The sequence below is a fragment of the Chinchilla lanigera genome, unplaced genomic scaffold (assembly GCF_000276665.1).
Source record: "Chinchilla lanigera isolate Chin_1 unplaced genomic scaffold, ChiLan1.0 scaffold00057, whole genome shotgun sequence".
Classification (NCBI taxonomy): Eukaryota; Metazoa; Chordata; class Mammalia; order Rodentia; family Chinchillidae; genus Chinchilla; species Chinchilla lanigera.
Window position 1 is genome coordinate 1,546,813 of NW_004955458.1, and position 13,639 is coordinate 1,560,451.

The 13,639-nt window shown below is 50.7% G+C and overlaps 1 protein-coding gene across 1 annotated transcript in view; it reads right to left on the minus strand.

The window, feature by feature from the left end:
* The window catches only part of Nfe2 (nuclear factor, erythroid 2), a 10,559-nt gene extending 5,048 nt beyond the window's left edge, over positions 1–5,511 (minus strand). Inside the window, exons 1-2 of the mRNA XM_013520794.1 lie at positions 5,496–5,511; positions 2,938–3,167 (exon numbers count right to left, since the gene is read on the minus strand). Of these exons, the coding sequence (XP_013376248.1) occupies positions 2,938–3,167; positions 5,496–5,511 (246 nt within the window). The remainder of the gene's footprint in view (positions 1–2,937; positions 3,168–5,495) is intronic.
* Positions 5,512–13,639: the final 8,128 nt, after the last annotated feature.

Genomic DNA, 13,639 nt, shown 5'->3' on the forward strand with positions numbered 1-13,639 from the left:
GCCACCATGCCCAGCTCCTCCTGGTATCTTTAGGGTCAAACACACAACACATTCACACACACGCATGCACACACACATGCACACACTCCACATGCTTCACCAAACCAAGTAAGTACAGAAAGAGACAAAGGCTACGGGTGAAGGAAATGCATAGAAGGACAGAGAATAGGACTTCAAGGTCTCAGACTGCATGACTTCAGACCCCCCAGAAAGAGGGCCCACTGGGGCTCTACAACATGGAATATACTTCTGGAATTATTACAAAATTAAAGGGAGCTACAAATCATCCTTTTGAAAGAGGATCTCCCTGTGCCCCTGCCCCACCCCTCTGTTACGGTGCCATCTCCAGAACCGACAATCGGTGTTGGCACAAGCCCTCGGCCAGTGGGCAGAGTGGGTGGGGTGTTTATGTATGTCCATTTCAACACCGGAACCCCACCGTCCCCACCCAGGTTCTGGCGGAAATTGCCCAAAAGGCAAAGTGAATGGAGAAGGAGTTTGGGGGGCAGGGACCACGACTCTTGCTTCATAGCTCTTCCCCCGCCCCGCCCCTCTTCTCTCTCTCCTATCTTCCCGGATCTGACTCTAAGGTGCTGTGCAAAGATCCTGCCCCAGGAAGCTGAAGACCCAGTTCTTTGGCCTTCAAGATACTGCATAACGTTGGGCAAAGGGCTTTCCATCCCTGCTGAACTGAATTCATAGAGCAGGTACCAGGGAGCCAGCATTTCAATGAGCACCCTGCTGACTGATGCACCTGGCCAGCCGCACCTTGAAAACCACTAGACCAGTCCATCTGTACGCATTTACAGGGACGAACACGAAGCCAGCATGGAGATCAAGGCATGTTCTCTAAGCTTCTTCAGGCTTTCAACAGGGCAACACTGGCCTCCAGCCTGTCTCTGAGCCTAGACATCAGCCCTTTCTCTTGAAGGGCTGGAGCTCAGTCCCCGCTCTCCCAGGGACAGGAAAGTGAGAACGTGAGAGGGGAGTAGGGGGAGGCTGAGGGAGAAAGCTTTGAGAGCCTCTGGACCACGCTGCCAGCTTTCTGGTACAGCAGCGAGTTGCAGCAGGCCGCAGAGGGCATGGGGAGACAACTTCCCCAGATGCCAGGGATGAGTGGTAGTGGTCCTACACTAGGACAAAGGCCCTACACCCTTGTGTTTTTGGCACCTGCCTTTCAAAAGACCAGTGAGCCGGTACCAGTGGGGTAGGTGAGGGGGAGAGTACACTCAGAATTGGGTCAAACAGAACACCACAGGGGCCCAGAACCTGGGGAGAAGCTGGGAAAGTGCAAATGAGCAGCTCCCATTTTACAGTTTAGCCTGCATTTTAAGGTCACACAACAACCTTACTCCATGGGCTTGGCTATTCCTTCTCCTTCCCTTACTCCTCAACATTACAGATCAGTTAGAACTGGTGCCATCTCCAGGAACTAAAATACATCCCCATCAGCCACGTGTGGTGGTGAACATCTGTTATCTTAGCATTCAGGAGGCTGAGGCAGGAGGATTACTGCAAGTTTGAGGCTAGCCTGGGCTACATAGTGAGTTCGAGGCCAGTCTAAACTACACAGCGAGACCCTGTCTCAAAAAAAACTAAAAACAAACAAACAAAAAAAAACAAACAAACCAAATCTTCCTCACTTGTATGCATGCTGAGTCTTACTCAGAAAGCTATTTTTTGTTGTTGTTTTGTTTTGTTTTTTGGTGATGGGAATCAAACCTGGGTCATGCTAGATGCTAGGCAAGCATTCTACTGCTTAACTATACCCCTAGACCACCAAAAAGATCTTCTTACAATCCCTAAGTACTTATAGAATGATACAGAACTTTGTGCTTAGGAATACAGAATCACTGGCAAGGGAATCTAGGGAGAGGACAACATTTGTCCTCCACAATGTCCCAGGGTTCTTAACTTTCCTGGCAAAGGGGAACCGTAGAGAGGAGGCCTGCCTTAGGGTCCTACGTGGAGGCTTATTAGACTGCCCCACCTCTCCAGGCGTCAGTGTAGACAGGGGATGGATAGGGAAGGCTCGGTGACACTTGGGGTGTAGATTGACAAGTGAGCAACCTCATTAGAAAGATCAGGGAGCACTCCCAAAGTGGGAGAGGCTTACGAGGTGACAGAGAAGTACACAAGATGAAGGAAAAGGGAAGAGATTTGAGCAGAGCGAGCTCAGTTCTCTGGGTGCATGTGTGACTCAAGCATGTGTGGGAACCAGGGAGCAGGGGACAAGTTTCTGGGGTTCTGTCGTTCTCCCTAGACCCCAGACTACAGTCCTTTGGGGTCAGTGACTGCAGACTCCCACCCCAGCAGATCTGGTACCTCCTCTCTGCTCCTCCAGTGCAGCCCGGCCTCCTATCGCCCAGCAGCCACCAGCTCCAGTGGGAAGGGTACTGGGGGTAGGGGTGCCTTCTTCCTTGCAGTTCCAGGGCTCGCTAGTCCCCGGGGGCCCAGAGAAGAGAACCAGCAACAACCCCCCAACCACTTCATCCTGCTGTAGCAACACTTCTCAGACTCCAGACTCGCATTCCTCAGTTTCCCCTAAATCGCCCCAGCTGGCTGGACAAAGCAGCAGAACGAGAGCGGGTAGGAGAAATGTGGTAGCATATACTGGGGAGCCCTTTGCCTCCTCCAGGGCAGCCCTGCAGCTGAAAGCTTCCTCCTGGCCCTCCACAGACCCTCAAGGATCCTTAGGGTGCCACTCTGCTGTCCGCATCCGCACGGTCCCACCCCAAGGATCCCAGAACACCCAAGAAGCCTTCTAGGTCTCCTCCCAGAGGATTTGGCAAAGATGTCAAATTCCTAAACCAGGGGCACTCTGGGAAGGTCTCCTACAAATATTCTGAAAGTTGGTTATTTCTGCCCTCCACCTCCCCTTGGGTCCCACCGGGACCACCCTCCCCCCATCGAGCCCCCCACCCGTCTTTCAGGCACCTGTTGCACAGTCCAAGCAGGGTGCGGAGAGAGATGAGGCTCCCGATGTCGTGTCTGGAGAGGTCGGGTTAGAGCTGACACCTCCCGGGCCAGGGATCCTGCTACCTCTGAGAAGCCGCGAGGCCCGAGCCCCGCCCCCGGACCATCGCTGGGCTCAGAGTGGCGGCTCCGGCGCGGCTGAGTGCAGGAGCCCCAAGCAAGCACCAGCCCTGCCCTGAGCGCTCGGCCTCAGTTCTCTGCTCTTCCTGCTACCCTCCTCTTTCCCTGTGGCCCTCCTCCTCCTCCTGCCCCTTCTGGCCAAGAGAGGAAACTTGAGCCCGGTGTGGTTTCTGCCCACACCCCGCCCCCACCTCGCTCCTGGCCAGCGGGGACACCCAGGGCTCCAGGCCGCTCCCGGCCCTCTTGGAGCCCGGGGTCCAGCCAGCTCTGCGACACCCCCGTGCACAGGATGAATCCCAACCTGACGGTACACTCAAAAGCGACCTCTAGATTTTATACAGTTGTAGCCTCCTTTGCTGCCCCCGTGGCTCTCTTAGGGACAGGGAAACTGAGTCAATGGCAAGGTGGCAGGCAGGAAGTTAAGGACCTGGTGTGTGGCTTCTCAAGTGTTTAGGCAAGTGGACATTCAGGACATGCCTGGACCCTGGGGACAGGCTACAGGAGCGATTTTGGGGAGGAGGAGCCATGCACTGCTTTGATGTGTCCTTTCACCTGTAGCCTTCTCCCTTCCCCCTCGGCCTCAGATGTTCTAAAACAAAGGCTTCTTTCTTGGCCAGGTGTGTTTTTTTTTTTTTTTTTCCCTTTTGTCAGTAGTGTGTGAAGGGAATTGGGTAGGGGGCTGCCCAGTAGGGAGATTATTCATCTCCCTTAAAGGAGACCCTGTGTCCTTTCTCCTAGGCAAAGCGGCCAGCCACATGTCAGCTGTGCACCCTGGGTAAGCCTGGTCGCTTGAGTAGGACTCAGGCTAATCGCGAGTCTGCATCAGGCCAGAGTTTACCCAGAAGCATCTCCCTCATCACCTTTCCTCAAAGTGACAGGACCGAAGAGATCTCTCTCACGGCTGAGGAACGCATCTTCCTTCCTACCTCCCTCCCAGCTTTTAGTAGCTTTCAGCTCTAAGACAAGTCCTCCATGTGTCTTCCTTCAACCCTTCCACTTTTTCTCTACTCTTCCTCTCCTGATGGACTGGTGAAGCCAGGCGTGGTGGCACACACCTCTATTCCCGGCACTTGGGAGGCTGAGGCAGGAGGACCTGCATGAGTTCAAATTCAACCTGAACTACACAGAGAGAGCGTGTCTCAAAAAGCCAAAAAAAAAAAAAGACTGGAGAAGCAGACAGGTGCCACCCCAGGGCAGAACTGGCCTTCAGGCTGCATATTCTGATGGGATTGTGTTCACTGCTTTTTGTTTTTTTTGTTGTTGTTGTTACTGGGAATCGAACTCACAACCTCATGCTTGCCAGGCAGGTACTGTGCTGCTGAGCTATATCCCCAGCCCCTGTATTCACTGTTAAATACTGGCAAATCTTCTGTCCCAGCTGATGAGCAGCTGTGAGTCCTCCAGGTGTTCTTGGATCACATCACTGCTACCCGGGCTGCCCCACTTTTCCCCTGTGAACCCCCAAACCCCGCAACACAACCATGCACGTAAAGAGGCTGCTTTGATACCGAAAGGAGCCTCCTATGTAGGCTTGTGCTGGGATTAATCAATGCCCGTGCCAAACCCATGGGTAAATGCTTTGAATTCCAACTCTACCCTGGGAGATGACTGTACACACATGATTTATGTTGGACAGGAAGCAATCCAGTGACTGCACTGTGTGTTACATGTGCGCTCAAAATCTCCTAAGACCTGGACTTGAATCTGGGTCACACACATGGGCCTTCAGATACTCCTTTGGGCCCCTCAGAGGGGATGAACAGTGGTGAGTCACACTTGTGGCTGATTATACAATGATATCAGGTTACAGACAGTAACAAACATTCATTGAATGAGAACACCAGTTCAGGACACTGTATGGCGTTGTAGATACAACTGCAGATAACACAAGCCTTATCATTCATTCATTCCACAAAGCTATTGAGTGTCTACTAGGTCTTACATTCCAGCAGCACAAAGATGAATGCCACATGGTTCATAGCCTCACTCCCAGGGTAGCAGGGGATCACATTCAGGTCGAAGAGTATTTCCCTAGCACATGTGCGACCCTTCATTGCATCCTAAGCACACAGAAGAGAAAAAAAAAATAAAAGCCTTGATTTTTTTCTCAGTATTAAGGATTGAACCCAGGGCCTTTACGCTGAGTACATCACCAGCCCTTTTTATTTATATTGAGACCGGCTCTCACTAAATTGCTAAATTGCCCAGACTGGGTCTGAATTTGTGATCCTTCTGCCTCAGCTTCCCAAGCGCTGGGATTTCAGGCGCTCACCACCACACAGGACTAAAGCTAGAAAATTTGACTAGGGTGAAATGTTGAAAACCAAGCTAGGGAAAGTACATTCTATCCCCAAAGCAAGTGGGATTCATAGAAGTGTTTGAAGTCCCTGACTGCCTACCTGTGGGGACCGACATGGTGATGCAGGGTGATCTAGGTGAGCAGACGGGCGTCACAGAGGCATCTGGCTAGCTGAGGTGTCCCTCCCACCTCGCGGCCTCACACCCCTTCTGCAGAAAGAGGTCTTTGCTGGCTCCCAGACTGCGTCTACAGAACGCTCCTTCCGGCCCTCGGCTTGCAAAGCCCCGTGTTGATACCCTCCCACTTTAAATCTCCTTGGATTGATTTACAACGCGTAGGGCACTAGCTGGGTTTCAGCCTGAATGGGCTGGACAGTAGCGTGCGTGGCTTCTCAAACCAGTGACACCCATGATGTTCCTAACCCTCAAAGGCTCTCACTTCAACAGAGGCAGCAGAGGCAGAAAACACAGAAAGACGTGGCCGCATAGCTTTACCACCCTGTCACTCCCTACCTATGCTGCTCACCTGCCCCCTGCGAGGCTAACTTGTTGTCACTCCCGGCCAGCCTGCTCCCGCCCTCACCCCCGCAACGTGTGTGTACACCAAGGCAGCAGCATCGGGTCAAGCCACAGGGAGGTTGCCAAACACCCCACCACCGGGTTATGCAACCAGCTTCCCGAGAAGACGAGGATGGGGTGGGTAGAGGTGGAACCAGGGGAGGCCCCAGGTCCCAGAGGGAGCTGCTGCGTCTCCGGCTTGCCTACTGGTCTGACCGCAGTGGCCCCAGAGGGCGGGGATAGCGCTGGCTCTTTATCAGTCCCCCACAGAGCTGCACCCGCCACCCCCTGGCTTCCTCTCTCAACAGACGGAAAGGGGAGGCAGCCACAGGAGGCGAGGGAGGGCCGGGCGTTATCCTAGGCAGCAGAGCCAGGCAGTTGCCCGGATGGGGGAGGTGCTGGGGAGGTCTGGGCCAGGGAATGCCGAAGCCCCTCTTCCTAGAGCAAAGGAGGAGAGGACTGAGCTGAGCCCCAGAGGGCAAAGCCCTATATCCACTTATTTCTCCTTGTGGTCCAGGTTGGGTAACGATGGGTCTTTTTTTTTTGGTCTTTTGGAGACAGGGTCTCGCTATGCAGTTTGGGCTGGCCTTGAGCTCACTTTGTAGCCCAGGCTGGTCTCGAACTCCCAACAATTCTCCTGCCTCAGCCTCCCAAGTGCTGGGATTACAGGTGTGTGCCACCACGCCCGGCCTCTTTTTTTTCTTTTTGAAACAGAGTCTCCCTATGCAGTTCAGCCTGGCCTTGACTCTCTATGGAGCTCAGGCTGGCCTGAAACTCTCAGAGATCCTCCTGCCTAAACCTCCCAAATGGTGGAATTACAGGCGTGTGCCCCTATGGCCAGCAGGATAGGACTTTGTTTTTTTTTTTGGCTGGTCCACAAAGTGTGCTTAAACTATTTTATTTATTTATTTATTTATTTATTTATGTCTTTGTGAGACAGGGTCTCACTGTGCAGTTCAGCCTGGGCTTGAGCTCACTTTGTAGCCCAGGCTGTTCTCGAACTCACAAAGATCCTTCTGCCTCAGCTTCCCGAGTGCTAGAAGTACAGGCGTGTGCCACCACGCCAGGCTTTATTTTATTATTTTTTATTAGTACATTTGTAGTACATGATGATTACATTCATGGTGAGGACTTGATACATGTACATGACATAGATCTTAATTCTGTTTTTTTTAAGTCCCCTTCTCCTTCCTCCTCCGCCTCAGGATAGGACTTTTTAAAAAGTCTTTGAGGCTGGGCATGGTAGTCCATGCCGGTAATCCCAGTACTGGAGAGGCTGAGGAAGGAGGATCACCATGAATATGAGGCCTGCCTGGGCACATACTGGGTTCAAGTCCAGGCTGGCCTCAAACTCCTGGTGATCTTGCTGTCTAAACCTCAGGAGTGCTGGGATTACAGGTGTGTACCACCATACTCAGATCTTTAGGGAGATTTCTTTCTTCAGATAAGAATTTTTAGCCAAGTAATCCCAGCACTCCGAGAGGCTGAGGCAGGAGGATCGTTGGGAGTTCGAGACCAGCCTGGGCTACAAAATGAGCTCAAAGCCAGCCTGAACTGCACAGCGAGACCCTGTCTCAAAAAGACAAAAAAAAAAGAGAGAGAGAGAATTTTTAGACAATTGGGGCTTGGGATGTAGCTCAGTGCTAGAGTTCTTGCCTTGCATGTACAAGGCCCTGAATTTAATTCTCAGCACCACAAAAAAAGAATTCTTAGACAGTTGACCCAGGAGGTGAGAGGAGACTGAGCTCCACGTTCAGGCCAGAAGAGTTTGTTTTTTTTTTTTAATTTTTTTTATTTTTTATTTTTTGGGGGTGCTTTTTGAGACAGGGTCTCGCTATGCAGCTCAGGCTGGCCTTGGGCTCACTTTGTAGCCCAGGCTGGTCTTGAACTTGCAATGATCCTCCTGCCTCAGCCTCCTGAGTGCTGGGATTACAGGCATGCGCCACCACACCCAGTGAGTTTGGGGTTTTTAAGGGAGCTGGTAGAACTGAGGTTCCTCAGACTCTGGTATCTAAGAGTCCTGTGCTGTTCAAAGAGCCTGGCACATTGGCCAGGCATGGTAATGCACACTGGTAATCCCAGTAGTCTGGAGGCAGGAGGATCATCATGAGTTCAAGGCCAGCCTGGGCTACATAGTGAGTTCAAGGCCAGGCTGAACTATAAAGTGAGACCCTATCTCAAAAGAAAAAGAAGAAGAAGAAGCCTGGCACTGATACCAAATAGGTGACACCTGGGAGCTGAGTCTAAACTATCCCAGAAGAAATAGCACCTGAGGCTTACTTCTATTTTTTTATTTTGTTTTGTTTTGTTTTTTTTCCGGTACTGGGAATCAAACTCAGGACCTTGTGCTTGCCAGGCAGGCGCTGTGCCGCTGAGCTAAATCCCCAGCCCCTCTGGGGCTTACTTCTAAATCTAGAAAGAGAAATCGGAGCTGGGGGTGGTGGTGCATGCCTGTAATTGCAGCACTCTGGGAGGTTGAAGCAGAAGGATCCCAGGTTCCAGCCCAGCCTGGGCAATTTAGCAAGACCTTTCCTCAAAGTAAAAAATAAAAAGGGCTGTTGATGTAGCTCAGCGTGAAGCCCCTGGGTTTAGTCCCCAATAATGAAAAAAAAAAAAAAAAAAAAAGAGCTGGGTTTGGGTCCTGGCATTTATGAGAGGTGTAGTCTTGAGCCACCCAACCCTTCTGAGCTTTATCCCTCACCTGAAAAATGGAGATAATGAGGGTATACCTATTTAGTAAATATGCTGGAGACATAAATGAGATCATGGGGCTGAGGTTTCCTCAGTGGTAAACCCCTTGCCCAACGTTCTTGAGATACCACAAGAACCTCAAGAATCCCCAACACTGCAAAATATAGTATAATATAATATAATAGTTAACCTAAAAAAATAGTTAACCTATTATTATTAGAAGATGAATAGGCCAGGTGTTGTAGCAAATGGTTATAATCCTAGCACTCAGGAGGCTGAGGCAGGAGGAATGCCATGGAGAACTGCCATGGAGGATTGTCACCAGTTTGAGGTCAGCCTGGACTACATATGGAGTTCAAAGCCAGCCTGAATTACAGAGCGAGACCCTGTCTGAAAAAAATAAAAATAAAAAAAAAGAGATGAATATCCCTGGAGGTCAGAGTCCTCTGGGCTTGAGGAACTCAGAACCCCCTTCCTGGGGGCCAGACTCTGGTGGAGAAATGCTTGAGACAGGGCTGAAGCCAGTAGGCAGCCTGATCTGGGGGGATCGAGACGAGCTGCACCTTGTGGGTGGCTGGACTTCCAGGAACTGGGCCTCATGCCGCAGCTCTTCATCCCAGCACTGCTGGGTGGGGCTAGGGTTGGTCACGCAGTGGCACAGTGCCAGGCTAATGGGCCTCAGTCACCTTCCAGGAACCCCAGAGCCCCTTCCCTACCTCACTGTTGCAATCCTCTGCAGTGGGCAGAGCCGCCTAGGAAGCCCTACCCTCTGAGGAGGACGGAAGGCCAGATGCCAGGCTATTTACCCTTGCGCACAAGCATCTTGCTTGTTCCTGCCTCCCTCCTTGGTCCCTTCGCTCCTCTCTACCCAGAATACCCTAGCTGTCCTTCCACCAATCTGAGTAGAAGAGACTTGTGGGTTTCTTTTCTTTTTTTTTTTTGAGACAGGGTCTCGTGATGCAGTTCAGGCTGACCTTGAGCTCACTATGTAGCCCAGGCTGATTTCAAACTCGCAGCAATCCTCCTGCCTCAGCCTCCCGAGTGCTGGGATTACAAGCATGGGCCATCATGCCCGGCACAGGTGGGTTTCTGTCTCAGCTCAACGCTCAGGGGTGGGGATTTGGGCGAATAATTTAACCTCTCTAGTCTTCAGTTTCCCCTTGGGAAATGGAGAGAACGAAGCTTCCGTCACAGGATGTGTGGGATGACGTGAGGCAACACATACACAGTATGTTACGGGAAGCACATCGGTGTTGCTTCCCTTCTGATCTTTTCTCCAAGGCCCAGTTCAGTTCAGGATCTGGTACCACACTTCCGGCTACCTCAGCTTAGGTACATCTTCATCTTTAACTCTGTTTGCTGTTAACCTCATTTCTTCTTGTCTTATTTTTTTGTGTGTTTTTGAGACAGGGTCTTGCTATGCAGTTCAGGCTGGCTATGAGCTCACTTTGTAGCCCAAGCTGGTCTTGAACTCGCAACAATCCTCCTGCCTCAGCCTCCCGAGTGATGGGATTACAGGCGTGTGCCACTATGCTAATATTTTCTAATTGAACCATATTATTTTATGTTTGATTGTATCATCCTAAAACAGTGATAATACAAACTGTTTTGTACAAAACTTATTCCAGGCACCATACTATAATAGTAAAAGCATAAATTTCAGAGTTAAGTCCTTGTTGGAAAAAATCCCAGAACTCTGCCAGGCAGAAGAATTGCTAGTTTGAACTCAGCCTACGGTAAATATTTAGGAAAACTCTGTCTCAAAATTTTAAAAGGGATGGGGATAAAGCTCAGTGAGAGAGCATCCCTGGCTTTGATTCCCCAGTACTGCAAATCAAAATCAAAACACTTGGGTGTGGTGTTGCACCCCTGTAATCCCAGCCCTCAGCACTCCTGCAATCCCAGCGCTTGGGAGGCTGAGGCAGGAGGAGCACCATGAGTTCTGAGACCAGCCTGGGCTACATAGTGAGTTCAAGGCCAGGCTGAACTACAAAGTGAGACCCTGTTTCAAAAAACAACAAACAGCAAAACAACAACAAGAAAACAGAGTAAAAAAAATCTCTATACTTGGGGCTGAGGATATAGCTCAGTGGCACAAGTGCTTGCCCGGCAGGTACAAGGTCCTGAGTTCAATTCCCAGTACCAAAAACAACCAAAAAAAAAAAAAAAGGAAAAATGCCTGCGCTCAAACTGTGGCTCTGACATTTACTTTGAGATCTTTGGCAAATTCTCTAATATCGCTGAACTTAATTTTACCCATCTGTAATACGGAGATAACAACAATCCTTTTTTTTTTTTTTTGAGGCAGTGTCTCATTATGTAGCCCAAGCTGGCTTCAAACTCATGGTGATTCTCCTGCCTCAGTCTATCAAGTACTGAGATTACAGTTGTATGCCATCACACCAGCTCTTAACAATTCTTATGTCATTGACAAAAGTAAATGAATTAAAAAATGAATACATAGTCAGGCGTGGTGGCACACACCTGTAATCCTTGCAAAGCTGAGGCAGAAGGATTGTTGTGAGTTTGAGACCAGCCTGAGCTACAAAGTGAGCTCAAGGCCAGCCTGAACTGCATAGTGAAACCCTGTCTCAAAAGACAACAAAAGAAAGAAAGAAAAAAGAAAAGAAAAGAGAAGAAAAGGGATACATGTATTAAAGTCAGCGATTCAATACTTGGGATATAGGAATCACTATTAAATGGTACACACTGTATATGAAAGAGTTGGGCTTGGGTCAGTATTATTAATTTGTTGTTATTGTTTTTGAGACAGTCTCACTATGAAGTTCAGGCTGGCCTTGAACTCACTGTGTACCCCAGGTTGGCCTGAAAATTGGCAGTGAGCCTCCTGCTTCAGCCTCCTGAATGCTGGGATTACAGATATGCACCACCACACCCAGCTCAGCTAGTTTTGAGGGAGAGAGAAACCTGATTTTTCTAAGGAGAAAATGGGGTTCAGCATTCCAAGCAGTCAGAGTGCATAGAGGTTTGATCAGTTAGTGTGTGAGAGTCCAGCACTGTAACAGGAGGTTTGGGTGGACAGGAAATTTCCAGAGAGTCCTAGGATAGCAGGGCATATAATGGTGACCAGGGCTTGAGAACCACTCCCTGAAGGAGTCTCCTTGCTGTTAAAGTTCTCAGGGGTGGAGAGCCTGCTTAGCACATGCAGGGTCCTGGACTTGGTCTTCAGCCCTCTGCCTTTGTCCCCCTCAAAAAGCTTCTCAGCTAGCCGGGTGTGGTGGCGCATGCCTGTAATCCCAGCACTCAGGAGGCTGAGGCAGGAAGATTGCCTCGAGTTCGAGACCAGCCTGGGCTAAAAAGTGAGCTCAAGGCCAGCCTGAACTGCATAGCCAGACCCTGTCTCAAAAAGACAAAAAAAAAAAAGTTCTCAGTACTTCGGGCAGGCTGGGCTGACCTAGCCCGGGACAGAGGAACTTCCGGTGAGTGATCGTCTCGGCCAGAACACTAAGAGAGAGAGTCCTAAGGTTCGCCCAGCGGAGGGGTGCCCAGATCCTTTAGTTCCCCAAGTCTCAGGCACAGCACACTGAGCCCTTGGATGAAAGCCCATCTCATTTGCCCCAGCACTTCTGGCCCCCTCCCCAGTTCTCTTATATTTAAAGGTCTCAGTCTCCCGGCTCCACGCCGCAGCTGTAGCTTCCAGACCACGGCCAACCTCGAACGCAGATTCTTCGCCATCAAGGCCCACGCGGCCTGGCGGGCGACACCATCAGGCGATTGGAGCGAGCGGAAGGCCTCCGCCTGGGGCCTCAGGAGCACCCGAGGCAGCAGCAGTCGAGGACCAGAAGGGCCGCCCCTTCTCCCCAGCCTGGTCCAGGACCCGCACTCCGGGCCTGCAGTGGCCGCGGTCCGGGAGGAGCTGGACGCGGTGAAAATCGTGCCTGATGCTGGGCGAACCCAGCCCTGCCCACTCCGCGCCGGGCAGCATCCGCAGAGACTTGTGCATTCAAGTTGGCAGGAACATCATTCCTGGCAGTGATTCGGTAAAAAGCGCTGAGGAGATCAGCCTGTGGTTTAAGGTAAAGGTCTGTGGGGACGTCAGTCTAATCCAGATTCCCACTGTGTGGTTCAGATGGGGTCGATTCCTTCTGACAGCAGATGGAGTAACGCCTCCGGGTGATGCAGGATTAAAGCGCTTAACCCAGAAAATAAAATAAAGTTCTTCTCAGAGCCGGGCGTGATGGTACATGCCTGCAGTCCCAGTACTCAGGAGGCTGTAGCAGGAGGATTGCCACAAGTTGAAGTCCAACCTAGACTAAACAGCAAGATCCTGTCTCAGACATACACACATCCGCGGGTAAGTTTATACCTAAAACTCAACCCTCCAAAGTAATTCTACCGCACTGATTCTCACATGCATGGCTTTCTGCCGTGTTAGGATGGAAGAAGCGTCCCTATGCTCAGGCCCCGCCCCCCACCCCCCACCCCGGCTCTGCGAAGAGATGAGAAGTGATTTGAGTGAGTCCACAGCTAAGGCGACTTCTGCTGCAGTGATGCTGCTCTGTACCCTGACTATGTAGCTCAGTCCTGAGGCAGAGTGACAGAGTAATCCAGAGATTGGGCCAGGGTCCACAGTAGCCTTCCAGAATTCATCCAGGGCCCTCGGTGTCACTCAGGGGCAGAGAGTTTGATCAGTGTGCGTAAGGACCTCAATTTGAGGCCGTCCTTGAGGGAAAACAGAATACCCAGCAACATTCCAACCCATCCCTTTGCATGAAAACAGCAGCTATATAACCCCAGGAGTCTTCCTCTTTATAGTCTTTTGGTTTGTTTTTTAAGACAAGGTCTTGCTATGTAGTTTAGGCTGGCCTTGAACTCACTATGTAGCCCAGGCTGGCCTTGAACTCAAAACAATCCTCCTGCCTCAGCCTCTCAAGTACTAGGATTACAGCTTGCTGATTTGTTTTCTGGCTTGTTCCCGGGCTTAATTTGAGTGTCCAGAGGTTCAATTTTGGTCAATTAATTTGCTTTGGAAAAG